A 20,082-nucleotide genomic window follows, 5' to 3' on the forward strand; every position below is an offset into this window, starting at 1 on the left:
TTCATTTATGAAAGACTATGATTGATGCAGGTACAGCCTCACATTTGTATGAGACTCCTGTGATTTGTGCAAGTGTGGTCCCCATTTGCATGAGGGACTGAGTCATGATTGATGTAAGCACAGTACTTCATTTGCATGAAGGTCTGCTATGATTGGTGTAGACGCACCTTCCTTCTGGCTATAAATAGGTTGCCCCTGTTGTTGTAGCACTTGGCCCAATAAAATGCTTTTCTCCAGTGATGGTCTTGCCTCCTTTTGGTCTTTCTCATTATGAGAGTGGGCTGAACTGGTCACATAAAGAGGAGATGATAAAAGCAGCAGCACAGTGGTAGCAGTGGTGAAGGCAGCAGCAATGGTGAAGGCCCCAGCAATGGTGGCAATAGCAAGGAGAGGGCAACTGTAGAGTTCCAGAGCATGACCAGGGATGAAACATTGCAGAGCAGAGGTGTCAGAGACAAGGAGAGACAGAAGTATAGTAGGCAAGAAGAAGGAGAGCTGAGGCTGAAGACAGAAGGCTGTGAAGAGCCAGAGAAAAACTGCAGGTCCTCATTACTCGAAGAGTTGCAGGGAGCTGCCAAGGATCTCACAGACCCTAGCTCAAGCTGTAACACTTGTCACTGTAGGGCTGGGAGTCCCAGCACCCAAGACCTGCAGGAGAGCTGTAACACTGGAAGGCGCTGCCTACTCTGCTTACTGCTGTCTACTGCTCTCCACACTGTTGCCAGAAGCCAAGGATTACAATACCTGCCAAGTACCAGCCCACTGGTGGCTAAAGCCTAGGGTAATAAGCCTTCAGCCCAAGTGTCCAGAGCCACAAGTCTTCAGCTTCTAAAGCCTGAAGCGATAGGCCCCTAGCTCCCAAGTCTTGGAGCTGTGAGCCTCTGGGTCTGCCAGCAGAGCCCCTAGGCCTAGGACACTGAGGGCCCAGACTGCCCGCAGTGGAAGAGCTTCTCCTGGCCCACCCACCACCCCTACTGGGATAGAACAAAGGGACCCCAGGCAGCTATAAGATTAGTAACACTCCCTCAGGGTTCTCACATTCTTGGGTCCTCCCTCAGGGTCCTTAGCAACTTGTGAATCTTCTTTCCAGCCAGCTGCTGTTAAGTGGTACATTGCACTACAACCCTGAGTCTTAAACACAGACTGTCCTTCATTTGGCTGGTATGTGATTTTTAACACCTTTCAACAGGTGTCTAGATTCTAGGGCTTTAAGATGCTGCTCCATCCTAAGGATGAGGAGGGAAGGAAGCTGTGCTCTGCAGGTAAAAGACTAGAAGAGAGCATAGCTCCCAGCCAGATAGGCTAGAGTTTGAGGCCTACACATTGGCCATGTGGCCACCTGGGCTCCCTGGACCAGGGGGAGTATACAAGGGGAAGGTGCCCAGGCCTTGCATGGATGAGAGGAGCCATTGTGGAAGTGCGCAGCACCTACACAAAGCAGCCAGCACTGGAAGTGAAGCTGTTCCAGGTCCCATGCTAAGTGACCATTTGCTTCTACAAGTCTCCACCATGAAAGAAACAAGCTCACCATCTGTGGTGGGGCCACTGCTTTATTCAGCACTGGGAACACACACCATTCACAGAGTGGTGACCCACACTGCATGCCCACCATGAACATGCTTCCATCCACGCAGAGGCAAGGGTCAACCCACACTAGTGATGGTGCTGCTTGAACTGCAGGCCACAGTAGCCACATGTCCCTGTTTTTGTTTCTTTGTCCTGAAAAAAATCAAAAGGAAAGATCTCCTGTTTCTAAATTCTATCTCAAATTTAATAAACATCACATATCAAAAAGTGTAGGTAAACCGTGAAATACGCTGTTAACTAGAAACTCCTGGGAAAACATGATACAAGGACTGAACTTGGAAGTTGTGTCCACGAATCCTGATCCCAACCTGACTCATGGGGACCCTGGCCTCAGACCCCCACCCTAGAATACACAGCCATCCCAAAGGGCCATCCAGGGTCCCCCACAGCTACTTCTGGCTCACAGCTATGGCCCTGCCTACTTGCTACACTCCTTGGGTAGAAGTGTGTCAGCTGACCACACTAGACACACTGACCACAACCCCACAGCGGGAAAGGTGTTTTCTAACATGCCTTGTTATTCAATCCCTGCTGTATGTTTGGCTGTACAAATGTGCAGCAATGAGTGCGTGGAGCCCACTGAGAGCAGGACAAGAGGGGCAGCAAGAGCAGGGGTGTTGCAGGTGAGCACCGATAACCCAGCAGCTTCAGAAGTGTGCAGGCAAGTGGCTGGGACTACATACCAAGTTTATGTACACCTTGGGGTGGCCCAGAGCACCCCCACCACCATCGCAGGATATCACCCGATGGTCCACCTCACTCACAGGCTGCTCTGCTATTAAATCAATGGCAAAGTTTTCATTCACCTAGAACAAGAAATACAAAATATTGATGATCTCATACAGTTTATGTAGCCAGCATCCACAAATCATGCACTGTCACTCAGTTTCACTTAAAATCATCCTTAAAGTGCTTCAAGACACATAAAAATTCAATTAAGTACAGGCATACACACACATTTACCCTGCAATGGAAGATAATCTGACACTTCCAGAAAGAATTCAAATACAAAGTTCCTGTCTTCTCCCTGCTTAGATCCTTACACTTCTGCCCCATTTGCTGTCCCACCTGCTCTCCTGCTGTGTCTTGTCCCTTCTCTCCCCACACCCAAGCATATGTCTTCCAGACCCATTAGGAGCACAGGCTCTAAAAAGTCCCATGTGTGTTGCATGAAAACATGATCTTGGGCTGGGCTGGGGGCATGACTCAAGCAAGTGTGTGGCCCTGAGTTCAAACACCCATCACAATCTCATATAACCTCAATGTGGCATTCCCCCAGGAAGTGTGGTATGGGTATTTACCCAATCTGTGCCAATCTGCAAACCACTCATTCCTTCAGCTCTTCCGCAGGCCCAGCACCCCATCCTTCTGGGGTCAGCTCTCTTGTGGACCATGACCCTAGGCCCTGTAACTGGAATGTTTTTCAATATACCTACTTGCATTCTCTGCAGTTGCTTCTCAGGCTGTGTCTGTTGGTACAGGACACCAGTCTGCTCCCCGTAGGGACCTCAGTGCTGGTCACTTGGACAGGCTGGTTAACATCTGCCCTACAGAATGCTTAGTTTTCTGTGCTCCATGGTCTGAAAAAACTAACACAGCAGTAGGATTACTAGGCACCTAAAGGTATGGTGGAACTTCCCTACAGAGTCACCTGGGCCTGGTGCCATTTGAAGGGGCATTTCTTAATAACCTTGTTTCTTCTGGGAATGCTCCTATGACAGTGTTTTACCCTTATTGGGGTCAATTCTATTAAACTGTATTTTCTTGCAAAATTATCCATTTCATCTAAATTTTCCAATTTATTTGCACAGAGGTATGTAATGCAGCCATTTATTAATGCTTAAAATGTTCTATCAACTACTCTTTCCCTCGGATCACTCGTCTTGGATCTCCATGTTCTCTGCAGGGACAGGAGATAAACAGGGACAGGACCAACTCCTGACCAAGTAAGATCTTAAGAAAAAGGGAAGGGACCAGGGAAGAACAGAAGCTTACAGATAAAACATTTAAACAACACATCAATGACTGCAATGTACAAATTTCCTTGTACTGAGTCAAACTGTAAAGTTTTTTGTGTAGTCACTGTGATGTTTAGGTGTGATGTTGTCATATTAGTGTCATTGTTTTTTGTAGGGGGGAGGCAACACTGGGATTTAAACTCAGATCCTCATGCTTGTTAGGCAGTGCTTTACCACTTGAGCCACTCCGCCAGCCCTTTTTTGTGGTGGGAATTGTTGAGATAAGGTCTCATAAACTATTTGCCCGGGCTGGCTTTGAGCCATGATCCATCTGATCTCTGCCTCCTGAGGAGCTAGGATTATAGGCATGAGCTACCAGTGCCCGGCACATTGGTGCCTTTTGAAGGCGTGCAGTAGCAGATTTAGATCCACAACAAGACACCAAAGATCTAATCCAAAATCCTCTGGTGCTGTGGCACTGGGTGCTGGAGAACAGAACCAAGGTCAAATAACCACCTGGCAATGACCTCGGCTGACCTCTGTGGAAGCCAATGCCACAATGGCAAACCCAGGGAACTGACGGGCACCTGAGCTTTGTCTGACATGACCACAATCCTATACTTTCAGGCATCCCTGAGCAAATGCCAAGCAGAGGAGGCAGGTGGCACTGGAAATGCACAAGTGGAGCTTGGTGGCCACCTGTGCAGGAAAGAATTCTGAGACCCAGTTCTGAGTGTGCACAAGTCCCTCCACACACGCCACGTCTATTGTGAGCATGACACAATCCTTCCTTCTCCACCCTTCTTCCTTTGTGAAGCCAGGGAGAGAGATCAGTTGTCCTTTGATGGCACCTTGGCTGTCAGCAGAAAAGGTCTGAACAACTCCCAGGGAGTTCACTAGCACGCAGTGCCACTAGCTTCTCTCCCATCCTGAACCTTAGCAGAGTGGACAAGACAACATACAACATGAAAGCCACTCGCTTCTGCAGGGCAGAGACTCGGTGACTGCTGCAGACACCAAGGGACACAAGGGGAGAAGCAGAGCACCACCCCTCCAGTGCCATCAGGTCACAGGGCAGCAGGCTTGGATTGCGCAAAGGTGCCACAGATTAACAGTCTGCCAGATCACTTAGGGAGGTTGGCTCAGGAAGGACTCTTGCTGTGTTTATCGTTATGGATGACCACTGCTGTCTTGGCTCAGTCCTAGCAGACAAGGCCAGGCTGGCCTATGGCCCTGAAGCCCAGACTCCCACCTCCCCAGGCAGAGACAAGCGTTCACAAGTTAAAAACCCTAAAAGACAGCAGCTCACCGCTTTTCTAAAGCAGCTTATGTGTCCAGAAGACACACACCCAGAGCATGGAGTACTGCACCCTCACGTACAGAGGCACCCCTGCCGGAGACAGAAGATGCAAGGCACCGCTCGACAGCACTCTGAGGCCTGAGCTCACAGACACATGGGTTTTCTGGAAAGGGATAAGCACTTTTAGGGAGCACTGTCAACTACAGACTACCACTTGGTACAACTGCTGTGGGTTCTGTCTCTGGAAACAGTGGAAGCCACTGGAAATGAAAGCACACTGGAGCAGAAAGGCGGCCTCTGCACGTCCTCTGCTGTGGTTCTACATGCTCCCTGAACACGTCCTCAGTGACAGCTGGACTGTTCCCCAGACACCAGCACCTTACAGCAGGCCAGGAGAGGAAGGATGTTCCACTCAGCCCATGCAGGCGAAGCTAGCAGCCATACAAATGAAACCTTATGGTGTAAATAATGTGGTGTCTGCCTAAGTGACAACATGTCACAAAGGCCACACTAACAAACTCCCAGGCCCCCATCACAGCAATCAGAGAGACCAGCCGTCGCCTTGCGGGAAGGGCAGCTGACGCCTCAACTCTGGTGACTGACAGAGACTGCCCTCCTGTCACTTACTGCACAGCTTCAGGGTGACCCTGACCTCCCATTATTAATGTCAGCTTCCGTAACTCAGCTCAGCAGCAGGAATACAAAGAAACCCACGCCCAACCCACCCCAGCCACAGACTCGCCACCTTCCCCTCAGAAAGGACCAAGGAGGAGCATACTGGGCCTTGTGAAGGGAGGAGTGGGAGAACTGTCTGGACCCACATTCCCTGACCCTCCCACCACTATGAAACAAGTCCTGTATACACATGGTACAAGCAGAAAAAACACAAACTGTCCCTTCATCTACCTCGTCGTGAATGGATGACTGAAGCATGAAGACATTTAGGTTTAAATTCATTTCTTGGTACGCTGCTCTCAGTTTTTTAAACGCCTACATTTTGGGGAGTGACACCTACTATGGAAAGACTATTCTTTTATGTGAATCTAAGATAGTCTTTTAAAGGCAAAAATAAAACATACAATTCAATGAACCCATATCAAGAAAAATGCAAAAACTAACCCAGCTGAATCAATACTCTGTACGATACTGACTACATTAATGGAAACTTGTAAGTTTAAAATAAACTAAATCAGTTCAGTTATTAAGAACACCAGGTATTTTTTATGTTAACACCAATAATTACATTTAGCTAACAGATGTACGTATGTGTACATAATTTTTAAATCACAAGAAAACAAGTTTTCATCCAAATTAATTTTTAAAATAAGCAGTTTTGCATGAAATGCTCTGTGTGGCTCTTAGACTTACCCTGGGCAGACAGAACCCTGTGTCTCATCTTGCTAGTGCCTGGCAGTGACACTACTACCTCTGACCCCAGGGGAGGGGTGTGAATTGAGTTTCAAACACTTTCCTCTGGGTCCTGGGGTCAAGTAAGCCTGACTTACAGCCACTGTTGACAGTCTAAGTCCATGTAAAGGAAGCCCCTGCCTATGACTCGATCTTCTTCACAGTCACAATGTCTTCGCCACCCCATACCTGAGATCACGCACTCGGGAAGGGACAGCAGGAGAGTCACTGTGGCTCAGCCACTCTAGGGGCTCTCCAGGGCCCCCAGAGCCCTGTTCCCTTGGGAGGATGGACAGACAGTGCAGACAGGTCTCCATCACCAGCACACAGGGTCTGTATGCCCCACGCTCAGCATTCCTTTGAACACGGGCAGCTATGGCCACCCTCCTGCACAGAGCTGGACAGGCAACTTTTCCAGCTGTCCTCCTGGTGACCCCACTCATCCTCTATCACCACAGCTTCCTCTGCTGTGACACCAGGCCACCCTAGCACTCCCTGGGGGCACTCTTGCTTTCCTGTGGCCATCTGTGGTGTACCTCAGAGCCACATGGCCTGGTTGGCGACATGGGATGAGAGACACTTACCTCCTCTGCCCAACCTGACAACCCGCAGCTCAGCAATAATGCCCAACACCCTTTCTGTCTCAGCCTGACCTCTGCGTGAGCCCCTTCCCCACCTCAGTGGTCTCCTGGAACAAAAAACACCAGCTGAGCATCACTTCAAATGCCTCAGAGGAAACCTGGAAGTCTTGTCAGGAACCCAAGCCATCTTTTCTCCTCAAGTTTTCTTTTCTTTTCTTTTCTTTTTTGAGACAGGTCTTGCTTGCTATGTTGCCCAAGCTGGCCTTCAACTCCTGGACTCAACTGATCCTCCCACCTTAGCCTCCCAAGAAGTTGAAACCAAAGGCGTGCACCACACACCCAGTTCTTGTTTTCTTACTATGGTAAAACACTTGTAAAATCTGCCACCTCAACAACCATTAGGTGTGCAGCAAGTGTGGTAAGTATATACAGAATATAATACACTCCCCTCCAGAATTTTAACTGATTGGCTCACCGTGAGCATTGGCCCTCCCACTTTCCACATCTGAACATGAAGACTTTAGGGAGCTCATGCAAGTAGAGTACTCTTCTGGTTATTTCATGAGCCTAACATCCTCAAAGTTCACCCAACTGCAGCATGTGCCTGCACAACCTGCCTTTTTATGGCTGAGTAGCACCCTACAGTGAATACACCACACTTTGTGTATCTGTGTTTCTCTGTCTCAAGCAATGCTTACAACTGATTGTTTGCATCAACAGAATTTGCACGTACTCTTCTCAGAAGGATCAACTTCACTATCAGTGCAGCACTTCTTCACCTGTACCGCACCACTAACTCAGACTTTCTTAGTTTCATCTGTAAGCTGTTCCTCATCACCCTCTACTAGACCAGCCAGAAACCACACACAAGATTTTTCAGCTGAGGTGTTAGTGACAGGGACCTGCACGCTCTTGCCAAATCTTGTAGGAGCTGAGCCAAGGATCTGGGACCAGAGCTTTAGGACCCATGTGCTCCTCAGCTACCTGACCCACATCCCTGCCACTGCCACCCAACAAGCGAAGATGTGGAATCCAGCCCTGGCCTCAGTAACAAGCATCTACCAATGCCCAGGACACCTGAAAGTGGACACTGCACCTCCCCATCTCCACAGTCAGCTGCTGAAAAGACCCATAGGGTCTGCTGACCCTCACATCCATTGGTATCCAGCTTCCAGATGTCATCTTCACAAGCTTAACAGGAGAACCTGATATTCATGACAGCACGCAGAACTGTCCCATTCCCAGTACCACATGCCCCTGGTTCAGAACTGTAGGACTGAAGGCAGGGTGTATGCAGCAAGTATGCACCAATGATCAAGAACAGGCAAGGAGGAGGACTTGCCATATGCCACCCCTGTGGCAATCCACCTCCTCTCACCAGGCACCTACCACAACAAATACTCACTGTGAATAACCCCCGGTGCTCCCAACTTACAAGTGAAAAAACTGAAGCCAGACTCACCCTGAAGCCCATTGAGCTGCAGTGCACTCAGGTTCCACGACACAATTAGAGGCACCACACACAGCCCTCCACCACCACACTCCCGGCAGACCTCAGAATCAACCAGCACTCTTTCAGTGAACCTGGAGCAGGCCTTAGGATCCTTCTCAACCAAAGGCTTAAGCAGCATTACCAAACACTAAGTCTCAGGTGAGACACAAACTTGTCTGCTACACATGCATCAGACACACACAGTAAACTGGATGAAATCTGAGAACATGAATTCATAATGCATGAAACATGCCCTGCAGCTCCGGGGCAGTGTCAAAATGCCAGACACTGGGAAGGGGCAACATAGGCGAGATCACAGGATGGGAAACGCTGACTTAGGGACTGCTATGGTGGAAAAAAGAGTCAACAAGCTGACTGTGGAGGGGGAGGATGACTGAAGGTAGACATGGAGGACTGCCTCAATTTCCAGAAGAAAAAGTCCAGGAGATGTTGGACAAGAGTAACAGAGAAGCAATAAAAAGCAACAGGCTTAAGCAAGCAGAAGCTTGTTCCAACCTTAACACTCCTTCCTCAGCAGCAGTCACAGGGTCTGAACTAACTGACCCTCCTCTGTGGCATGTGCAGGGGGTAGACCCACTCAGAGAAGAGACATTTCACCTTGTTGGTAGCTCTGTGAAAACACAGCTTGACCTCTTTGGTGAGAACTGTGTAAAGCTTACCTCAAGAAGTTAGTAAAAGAGTAAATTTTCTAAAAAGTTGATATGATTTCCATTAATCTGAGAGACACAGAAATGAAAAAAAAAAATCACTGCCTATATGCAAATACCAGAATCATTGTTACAGAAGGTTATGGGATGGGATATATTTCGAGGGAAAAAAAAAAAGAAGAAACAGAAATAGGCACAATTTACATTTAGAACTCCAGAGCTTCCAGCCTGATTGAGATATGGGGAGAACTTCTTTAAATCTTACTTTTATTTCTTCTTGGTGATACAGGTTGAGTACCTGTTATCTGAAGTACTTGGAACCACAAAGGTTTTGGATTTTGGGATATTTATACATACATAATGAGTTTTCCTGAGGATGGGACTCAAATGTATAAATACAAAATTAATTTGTTTCATTATACCTTATACACGGCCTGAAAATAATTACATATAACGCTTTTAGGGTGCCTGTATTTTCACTGCAACCTGCCACATGATGCCAGGAATGGAATTCGTTGTGATATTTTGTCAGTGCTCAAAAAGGTTTCAGATTTTGGAGCATCTCAGACTTTTGGATCCGGGATGTATAAGTAAGTTTTATGAATGCCTACCTTTCACCACATCTTTTACTCACCTCTTTCTGACGACCTACAAACCGAATTCTCCTGTAGTCTTTAGCATCATAGACCTGAAAAAAAAAAAAAGACCATCTGTGAAAAAGACCATCTCCTTCCTTCCTCAGTGAGCCTACTGATTCGTTTAGTCTAATTGTGAAAAAGGTTACATCATGTCGATCGCACGTATCATAGGAAAATGTTTTTCTTGACGTTCAGGCCACTGATGAGCACTCCAGGGCTGGGTACTTGTGCAAGCAGTTGCCTCTCCCGGTGGGATTCCCAATGGGGATGAGCTGAACGGGATGACAGCAGCCTGAGGCGACCTGGAAACGTGGGGCGCAGAGAAGACGCACCCAGCCTAATGTCACATATGCCCGAGAGCTGCATCCTCCCCTCCCAAATCTTCTAGTTGACATGCTAGCTTATCGGGCCACGTCCCATCTTCTGGCCACCGTTACACTGAAGGCCGTTGCGCTTTGGAGTACAACTCAGCCCTCGAGTTATTTCACGGGCATTGAAAACTGATGGGAAGGACTGGTAGCTGCACTGCACAGTGCCCAGGGGAAGGCACTCGACGGTGGCATGCACAGCCCGGCCCCCACAGCGCCGGCATCTTTGCCGCCCACTCTCCGCGAGCCCTGACCACAGTCCAGCCCCAAGCCAAGCCGCCCGCGCGGGTGCGGCCATTACCTGGCCAGTGTGAGTGACCTTCTCCCCGTCCGGTGCCACCTGCACCCCGAAGCCCCGCGCAGCCCGAGGCAAAATCAACAGCCGACGGAAGGTCACCGCCGCCGCCATCTTACCGGTGACCCCTGACCCTACGTGACGTCACTCTGAGCGCCGACGCACGCGCAAGGCTCTCGGCGGGTCCCTTGCTCCGGAGACTTATCTCGCTCTCCAGTGGACGCGCATGCGCCGGGTAGTCGCGCCAAGCAGCTGCAGCCTCCAGCTGGTAGTGGACTGCGTGTGTGTGCGTGCGTGTACTAAGTTTTCAGCACTTAGTAGCAGCTGGTGGAGGACTGCTTGTGTGTGTGTATACCAAGTGTGCACTAAGTTTTCAGCACTTAGTAGCCGCCCAGCGATTCTGGAAGGTGGAAACTAAAGAAGCATCCTTGATATTCTCATGACAATCGATAGTCACGACAAGTTTAAATATCAAAGTTTTTACTGGATGAAGAAATCGGTTGCTCAGCAGAAGAAACTGGAAGTGCTTTGCCTTGGCGTGATACTCAGCGCTCCTGGCTGCGGGGAACTCCCCGCTTTCAGACTTGATATGAATTTGCACTCCTATTCGTGCATTTTTTTTCCCCCCGAGGGCACCCGTCTTTCCAAACCGCAGCCGTCCTCGTGGTTCACAAAGCAGGAACCCGCACCCAGAGGAGCGCTGTGGTTCCAACGCGCATGCGCCTCGGTCTCTGCGCCGGGCCTGAGGACGCAAGCGACCCCACGTGACCCGTCGCCATCTTTCTTCCTGGCAGCGTTCGTCCCCGCCCCACTGCGCAGGCGCAGATCCGGGCGCTGGAGTGGGCCAGTGCGTGCTGTGGTTCACCCTTTCCAGGTGAGGGTCCTAGATCTCCTAGGAACGGGGCGCGAGGACTGGATCTTAGTTTCCCCCAGAGAGTGGCGGGCGGAGGAGCGTAGGAAGGGTTGGTGGTCTCGAGCGCGGGTGGGGTCCCGGGTCGGTTCCGGTCCCTGGTCTTCAGTTCCCCGGGGTCCATTCGCGAAGTGGGACCAGCCATGCCCTGCGGGACCCGAGGGAGGCCTGCGATACGTGAGGACGCAGCCCAGGAAGCCAGGCGGGCCACGCTGCCGGTACCACCGGCCACTCGGCCTCCGGGTCTGGGGTGCGGGAAAGGGACACCCGTCCTCGATCCCACCCCCATCCCCTCCAGGGCAGCCGGTTGTGGACAGGTGCCCCGGGATCTGGTGCTGCAGCCGGGCAATGGGACGCCCTCTGACCCCTCAGTAGCCCAGGGGAAAGGGGAGTAGAGGGAGTGCAGAAGAGGCCGTGACCGCGCGTTCTCTCCTGCCTGCATAGCCCGGGCCGCAGTATGGCCCCTCTGTTCCTAAGGTGCATGGTGGCGTCCCTCGTGCACCCTCTCCTGCACTTGAGTCGTGTCGCCACGAGTCCCCGAGCCCTCTCCACGTTCCTGCCCAGGGCCCTTGTGGGCGCGAGGCCCTGCACCGAGGAGCGCTCGCTGCTGTCCCTCTCCCGCAGCCTCCAGCAGCGCCTGCAGCCCGCGCTGGAGTTCAAGACCAAGGGCGTCATTAAGAAGCGCTGCAAGGACTGCTACTACGTGAAGAGGCGCGGGCGCTGGCTCATCCTCTGTAAGACCAACCCGAGGCACAAGCAGCGACAGATGTAGCCCGTGCCTGTGTTGTGTCCCCAGGAAATAAAAATTAAATGCTCCGTAGTCCAAGATTTGTGACCTTAAGATTTGTTGAATCTGGTGAGGCATCCCAGCTCTTTCTGTCACTAGTCAAACCAGAGCCCCACACGGGGAAGAAATTGTTTTTCTTCAATGGTGGACGGAAAAGACAGGGAGGCTTTATCCCCAGCCTCAGAGTACAGGTTCTTCTGGAAGAAATGGAGTCTGAAGGCTGGTGAGGTCCCCTCTATGTGCAGTCACACTGTGGCACAGCAGCAGTACTGACTGTAGGACAAGAATGAAAAATGGGGCTGGCAGTCTTTAATTCAAGAGAAACAGGGTTTGTTTGGTGTGAATGCCTTTTGTGTGGCAATAATATGTTTGCCATCCGTGGTCTGGAATAGTAATGTTCTTTAAACCACCAAGCTGATTTTGTAGTCAGAGTGGTTTTACAAAAGAATCTGAACTCTGCCAGCAGTTTGTCATGTTGAAAAGCTGAGCTGTGGGGTTTGTGCTGCCCTTGGGAGTAGGATCTTTGACACTGTCTTTGTGGCCTTGACTCTTGGGAGTGCAGTGGACTTCAGGCTAGTCTGGCGTGGTTTCCTGACTGGTTCCAGACTACAATGTGCTAGTTGGCCCCAAAGTTCCATGGAGAGAGCTCTGGACCTTTTGTCCACAGTAGAGAGTGACACTCCATGGGTAGAGGGTGTTTACCAGAGTACCATTTTCCCAAATGGTCATGTATTCAGAGATGTTCTCAGTGGATGGTGACAGTGAATCACTAAATTAGAGAATTTGAAACAGCAGGTACTGCTTCCCAAGGTTGGGCAGGAGCTGTTATGATGTGTGCTAAACTTTAGGCCTCTAATACTCAGGAGTACATGTGGAGAAGGACCCTCCAGATGGGGTATTGCATCAGTCCATAATCAGGCAGTGAGGAATGGGGTCTTGACTGATGTGCATTTCAGGTAGGCAGAGAGATCTGTGCCATGATCGGGAGTGTTGGTGTTTCACAGTACACGTGTGCTTGCACTCTGGGAACATGAAGTGTGGCTAGGAGGAGAGTCCAGAAGTCAAGGTGGTCTGGGGAGCCGGGGCCATAGGGGAAAAGTCAGCAGCACCATGAATAGCGCCCATGTCTTCTCACCTGGAATAAAAAACAGTCTAGCGTAAGCCCTGCGGTTCTCTGTCCACCTAAAGTCACACGTCACTGGCAGCCTGTGCAGCACTCTGCTGGAAGCCACCTGTGGTGCCCCCAGGCATCTAGAGGTGAGGAAAGGGGCCCACCTGCAACACCACAGGCCTGTCCAGCAAAGGGGGACGAGGCACTGAATGTGCCCAGCTCATTATGCTCACTTCCCCTGTTTGTCCACTAGCGTCCCCTTCTCATACCTGGATCATGATAGTGCACAGTGAAGCAGAGTTCGGACTTGAATCCTGGCTCCACCACTTCTCGGCAGTATGGTTTCAGTTTGCTAATCTGTAAGATGAAGAGGCAAAAGCCTCAGACCACCATGTCAGGGAGACAGGAGCCTGACAGTTGCTCTGCATGTCTGTTACTTCGCATGGGTTCTTAGTAACGCAGAAGGTGTCCAATCATTTCACTTACAAGATTTTTCAGTAGAGTCATCTTCAATAAAAAGTAAACATTTTGAACAGGTACATACATAACACCTCCCTAAACTCTGCAGGGAGTAGGGAGCTGGAATTCTGTCTGCAAGCCGGTATTCAGGGACTCTCGGACCCATCACGGCACACACACCTCCCATCCCCCAACCTCCATAAGTCAGCCACCTTCCATTGCTCACAATTTGGCATTTGGGAATGGTTCCACTGGGGTGACTTGTCTGATCTGCCTGGCACTAAATGTAGGACTGCCTTCTGAGGTGGTGCTGCACTCCTGTGCTTGGTGGCAGTGACTCTAACACTCATACTCAGGACTGCTTGCAGCACTGCAGACTCTGCCCCCAGCCAGCTTCCCAAGAGTTCATGTCTGAGGGTGCGGATGGATACAGCAGCCTTTTTAGGACTTGGTCTCTAAAATCCCAGTGTCACTTCTGCCACACTCATTCCCTGGTGGAGCAGGCTTTGCCACACCCACTGGGCAGAGGGATGGAGTCGGAGGGGCTTTTCTCAGTCACTGGCTGGTGGAGGAAGGGCTCTCAGAGGTGGATGATCACTTAAGGGACAAGGAGCTTGGCAGTGTGGCCTCTGCGCAGCAAATTTGGTTGTCACCTGGCAAAAATGCACATATCACATAGGACACCGAAAGTGTCAAGAGACAGTTCCTGTAAGGAGAAATGTCCAGATTGTTTGCCAGACCTTGAATTCCTCAGTGAGAGAGGGGACTTTCCTGAAGCACATTTACACAGAGGTGCCTGCACGAGTAAGTGAATGATTGTGCACACAGGTGCATGCGTGTATATGAACATGTGAATGCACGAATGTGTGTACGTGCAGGTATGTGTGTGTGCACCCTCAAGCGCACACACGAATCTGGATCATTGGTGTAGGGGGCGCATGATGGTTTTGACAGAGCCGCTGTAGTAGCCTCAGGGCAATGAGCAGTCTACAGCTGGTGGATATGCAGTATCTCTGTGTTGCCTTCCTTTGGCCCATGGGGCCTGTCTGTTCCATCTCTGCCCAGTCACTTGCCACTGCATGCCTGTGCCTGGGTGCTGAGAGGAGGAGGACACAGATGGATCCTGCCCTGGCAATCTTTCTGTCCAGGCAGGGTGGGAGAGTGGGAGGTAGGAAAGGACAGTGGAGGGAAAGGGAGGATCACAAGTGGCAACGCAGGATCTCAAAGGCAAAAGGGCCCAGTCTTGGGGTACAATGCTCCCCCTGAGTGGGGTGATATTCCAGCTAAGGCCTGAAGGGTAGTGGAGAACAGGGAAGTAGAGACCACAGCAAGGAGGAGTGCATAGGTCCAAGACTGGGTGTGAAGGCAGAACTAAGAAATGTCCTCCTGGCCAAAAACCAGTGTTTCCACCTTGCACACTTGTACACCTACAGCTCAGACGGGCTCAGGCTCTGTGGAAACCCAGGCACATCACCAACCTCACACTATGGCACAGGGATCAACAGAAAGAGTAAAAGGACACTCTTATGGAACCCGTCAGCCAGTGGGAAAAGGTAGCACTGTACTAACTTGGCCTGGGTCACCATCTTTCTGCTCCCTGCACTCTCAGCCACACCACCCTCCCTAAGCTCAGTTGGGCTTCATAAAACTGCAGGGCACAGTGAACTGTGCTCTGTTGAGTTGAACCGTGTCAAGTGACACCTAAGCGTTCTAAGGCTAATATTTGTACCTCTAGGTTTCAGTTCGGGAACAACCGTAAAACCTCTGTGACATTGGGCCAGGGCTCAATCCTGGGCAATCCTCAGCACTAAATACACTGGAGTTGGACCAGTCTCTGTGATCGGCATCCTGTGTACTGTTCGTTTCTGTCTTCGCTTCCTGTTGCTATAACACAATACCAGAGATCAGATATTTACAAGGAGCAGAAGCTTATTTGGCTCACAGTTCTTGAGGCTGGAAGTCCACGAGCATGGCAAGGGCTTCTCACTGAGTCACAGCTTGGAGGGACAGAGTGACCATGCCACCTTGGGTCTCCTCCTCTTATAAACCATCATGCCATCATGGGGTCCCACCCTCTGGACCTCCTCACATCTTAATCACCTCCCAAAGGCCCCACCTCCAGGTACCATTAATATAAGAACCTGGGGGTTGAGTTTCCAACATACAATTTTGTGGGCACATTCAAGCCATGGCAGGTGTTGACTGGCGTCCCCCAGGCTCCACCCACAGTTGCCAGTAGAATTGCCCCACAGGTAGACACAACCAGATATCTCCAGGCTAATCACCCAGCTAAGACCCACTATAAGGAAAGCTGCTTAACCTCTGTAGGTTCATATTCTACTGCTATGAAATAGGATTGATGTTACCTGTCTCAACTTGTCACACCTTGCAACAAAGACTTGGGAGGTGATAGCAGGAGCCCAAGTACAGAGCAGGGTAGTGAATTAGGGAGGGAGGTGTGGTAAGGGGTGAAGGACAAAAGAGGGCCAGTGTTACGAGTACACTACATCCTCTGAGCTCCCAAGTGCGGACTACCTCAGCTGTCCCACAGGAAGAGGACACAGGGTCTTTTATCCAGAGTCTTGTCACGCATGGCCTTGCATGCCAATTCCAGCCATTTCCAAGCTGCCTTGAGAGTGGCTGAGCAAGTCCCCTGAGCCCAGAGAAGCTGCCCTGCAGGGAAAGTGGCTGGGGCCTCACAGTGGGCAAGGCAGCCCTGTGCAAGAGCTGTCCTCTGCAGCTTCGGGTGACTCTGAAGTGGGCCAGGGTTCTGGGCAGCTGCCAGTTCCACCCCCACCTCAGTCTCATTAAGATTTTGTGCTGATAAGCCAAATAATAGATTTAAAATACTCTGAAAAGTTTGAAACTCTGTTCAAATATACACTGTGATGGCTATGCCTTCAGAGATGGAGAACAATCGTTTGGGAGCAAGCAAAAGAAAGACAAGTGATGGCACAGGTGGCAGGGAAAATATGTAGCCACTGCCGTTGTATGTGTCCATACATTACTGGAAGAAGAGGGACGGGGCCTCATCAGTAGGAACAGGTGGCTTCTGTGCAATGTGTACACACGTGTACTCATGGAGGTATGTCCATTCATAAGAAAGGATCAGCATATTTATGTATCTAACCGGATAACTTATCTTTCAGGTCAGACTTAATGAGTGTCATAAACCACACATTGTCCCATAACTTAACAAAGTATGGCCGGCCTGACTAGTGTCCGTTGGCCTGTCCAGTCCTCCTTCCCTAGCTGGACCCACCTGCTGGCTGGAATCACCTTTCAAATGACTTCACCGTATTCTCTTCCCTATCTACTCTTCGGGGGCTGCCTGCTCCCTCCCTTCCAGGCTGAACTCTTCATCGTTAGAACCTCATTAGTCCACCCCAAGAATCTTCCCACAGTCTCTGCCTCTTTGATCTGGCACCTCATGTGAATCCCAGGATGGGATGAAATCGAATCTCCCAAGACTGCTTCAGGTCACACCTGGGAGGTCTCTTCTCTCATGGGACAGCTGTGTGGGTCATCACACTGTGGACTGAATGCTGTGTCTTCCAAATTCATGCATCAACATCCAAATCGCAAGAGGTGATGGTGTTGGAAGGTGGGGCCTATGGGAGGTAATGAGGTCACTAGAACCAGGCTCTCATGAGTTGGACTAGTGCCCTTACGCAAAGACCTGGGAGATACCTGCCACTTCCACCGTGTGAGATGTCACTGTCTTTTAACCGGACAGTGTCACAGAACCTGCCAGAGCTAATTGCAGATTCCAGCCTCCAGAACTGTGAGAAAGAGGTCTGTTAACCACCATCCTGTGGGCTTTGTTCTAGCAGCCTGAGCTAAGACGGGGTGGAGGACAGTCTCTGCTCCTCAGTGGACTCCTTTCTGTGCCTGAGGCTGCCTCCCCGGAGGGGTCTGTCCCTCTGTGCTGTGCCCAGGTCGGGCCAGGAAGGAAGAGGGGTGACACTCCAGGGCAAACTCCTGACAGATTTGGATCCCCCTTTTTAAAAGAGTTTCCCTCATACCATAGTGTTGTTGTATGCGTGTGCAGAGACTTAGCCAGACTTCCCAATCTTCACTCTCTTTTTTTAATAAACCAGCATAAAGTAGAATTTATTTACATACTGCAATGATCCATGAAGGTTACCATAACACCAAGGGACCATATTAACCGCTTGGATGGAATTCATTAGGAATTAACTGCCACTTAAATTAATTTTCCCACAGTCACAAGGCTGTAATGCAAGAGAAAGAGCCGTCCATCAGTGGGTGCTGACAGGAGACCTGTCACCACCATTATTTATAGGTGAGCGCGTCGGGCATGGAGCAGGCACCGAACACAATGCCTCCGGACTCAGAAAGCCACTTCAAAAGGCCCCTGAAAATTCCCCATACTGAGAAGTAGTCCAGCCTCACCAAGTCACACCCTCGCTCTCACTGGTAGAAACTTTCTCATGGTGGAAGGATGACAGGCAGCAACTCTGGTCATGTCAACAGCCCAGAGGGACAAGTCTTTGTTCAGGAACAGCACTGTAAAACACATGCACTTGCAGGCAGGGCTGATGAGAGTCCTTTCAACCCTTCCAAAGATCATTTGCCCCTCAGGACCACTGAGTCCAGAGCCCAGTGTCCAATCAACCCTTCATAATTGCTCTTTAGGGTCCCTGGACAGACCGACCCCAGAGGAGAGTTTGCAGAGAGCCAATCAGGTCTTATTTAGGACGGGGCATGTGTGTGCACAGTGTGCATGTATGCAGTGTGGTGTGTGGTGGGTTTGTGGTGTGCATGTGTATGCAAGTGCATGTACGTGTGTCCGTGCATTGTTCATTTGTGTAGAATATGCAAGTGGTGCACATGCATGCGTTGTGTTTCACTGCGTGTTCACGTGTGGGTATGTGAAGATGTGCATGTGAACATGCTGTGTTTGCCTGTGTGAGCATGAGTGGTGTGTGTGCACATGGTATGTTCATTGTGCATGTGTGTGTGATGTGCATGCGTGATGTGTTCACATGCGTACACTGTGGCATGTGCACTTGTGCTTTGATGTTCACATGTGTGTGTTGTGTGTACACGTGTGGTATTCATGTGTGTTGTGTGTGCACAGATGGTGTGTTCACATGTGTGAACATGCAGTGTGTGCACACATCATCTCTACACATGTGCTCAGTGCAGTGTGCAGACACATCTATGGGGACTTTCACGTGTGGTGTGTGTGCACTTGTATGGGTGTGTACATGTGGTGTGTTCACACATGTGCATTGTGGTGTGCATTGTGGTGTGTGTGCACACTCGTGCACCAGCAGATGCCATGTGCCTGGAGATGTAGAAGCACTTGCAGAAAAGAAGAGGCCATGGCCTCCAGTTCAACCTTGGAGGCCACATTTCATTCTAGAGGGGCGGGCAGTGATAGTGCTCAAAGCCAGGTCATCGCTCCCATGCACCCATGGGCTCAGCACCCCTAGGTGGCAGTTCACAGAAGGACGGGAAGCAGGTCCTCCATACACAGCAGGAGCTCGTATTGGGAGAGGAGGCTTGCTAACCACTTGGCAAGGAAACTGAGGTTGTCTAGCTTCCGCCTGGGTCCCCAGCAAGACGTCAGGGTGACAATTTGAAGACACACAGTAAAGGGCAGCAATATGGAGAGTCCCTTGCCTGGTGTCTATGCTGTGCCCACATGCACCTCCTCTGGCATGAGGAGGGCAGAGATGTACCATGGACTGGAGACCAGGGGCCTTTCTACTTGGCTGTAGAGCCATAATGGCTCTACACATCAGTCCAGCCGCCCTTCTCCTGGGAGCCCCAACATGGCCCTTCCCTCCCCATTGCAAGCTCAAAGAGAGCTGAGTCAGTGAGGGGATGGGGCAGCACCACAGCTCTGAGGTGCTTCTGGAGCCTGAGTCTTGGAACTTCAGGGAGCAGAAAGCATCCCAGTGTCCCCAGTCTGCTCTGTTGGAGAGGATGGGGAAGCACAGCCCATCTGAGGTGTGGGTGGCACACCTGACCAGTGCCCTCTCTGGTCAGAGCAAGCACCATGCTGATCTCACATCCCGGGGAGTCAGTAGGCCCCCTGCACCACGCTCTGTGCCATTTAGGGCCTATTAGGGTACACTGGGCCTTGTGCTTAGGGCCAGGAGCACACCGACATCAATGAACAGAACCCAGCAGCACCCATGCTGTCTCAGGGCTGGGGTCAAGTGTGGTCAGAGACACTGGTCATCTGCCCTGTGATTTTGCAGGATAAGCATGGCCATGGCACACAAAGGTGTCCTAGGGCCACAGCTGCTGGGAAGACAGTTGCAGTCTCCTGAATCCCACTAAAGTGGCCACACAAATGTCATTTCCAGGCTGCCACCACTCTGAGAGACCTCGTGGTAAAAGTGGCCTGGGACCTGGGCCAGGGAGAGACATGGAGGAGAGGGAAGATAAGGAAGAACCTTCCAGAAACATTTGTCCCTTTCCTTTTCCTGCAAAGGGGAAAAGCAGGATGAGAACTCGAACACATATTGTGTCAATCACCTGCT

At 50.6% G+C, this 20,082-nt stretch overlaps 2 protein-coding genes across 4 annotated transcripts; one reads left to right on the top strand and one right to left on the bottom strand.

The window, feature by feature from the left end:
• Window positions 1-1,532: 1,532 nt before the first annotated feature.
• Window positions 1,533-10,458, bottom strand: Ndufs6 (NADH:ubiquinone oxidoreductase subunit S6). Of its 2 annotated transcripts, none has more exons than XM_074077765.1 (4): window positions 10,301-10,458; window positions 9,628-9,681; window positions 2,271-2,393; window positions 1,533-1,712 (listed from the first exon to the last, which is right to left on the bottom strand). In XM_074077765.1, exons 1-4 carry the CDS (start codon window positions 10,406-10,408, stop codon window positions 1,644-1,646), a joined length of 354 nt encoding a protein of 117 aa, XP_073933866.1. In that variant the 5' UTR covers window positions 10,409-10,458; the 3' UTR covers window positions 1,533-1,643. The 2 variants fall into 2 exon arrangements, with proteins under 2 accessions (XP_073933866.1, XP_020040107.1); XM_020184518.2 differs by having other exon boundaries at window positions 1,533-1,719.
• A 452-nt stretch (window positions 10,459-10,910) lies between these two features.
• On the top strand, window positions 10,911-12,024 carry Mrpl36 (mitochondrial ribosomal protein L36). 2 transcript variants are annotated; one of them, XM_074077767.1, is made up of 2 exons: window positions 10,911-11,168; window positions 11,682-12,024. In XM_074077767.1, the coding sequence occupies exon 2, from the start codon at window positions 11,686-11,688 to the stop codon at window positions 11,974-11,976; it is 291 nt and encodes a 96-aa protein (XP_073933868.1). In that variant the 5' UTR covers window positions 10,911-11,168; window positions 11,682-11,685; the 3' UTR covers window positions 11,977-12,024. The 2 variants fall into 2 exon arrangements, with proteins under 2 accessions (XP_073933868.1, XP_020038610.2); XM_020183021.2 differs by having other exon boundaries at window positions 10,947-11,168; window positions 11,649-12,024.
• The last annotated feature ends 8,058 nt before the right edge of the window (window positions 12,025-20,082 follow it).

The sequence above is a fragment of the Castor canadensis genome, chromosome 6, assembly GCF_047511655.1.
Source record: "Castor canadensis chromosome 6, mCasCan1.hap1v2, whole genome shotgun sequence".
Classification (NCBI taxonomy): domain Eukaryota; kingdom Metazoa; phylum Chordata; class Mammalia; order Rodentia; family Castoridae; genus Castor; species Castor canadensis.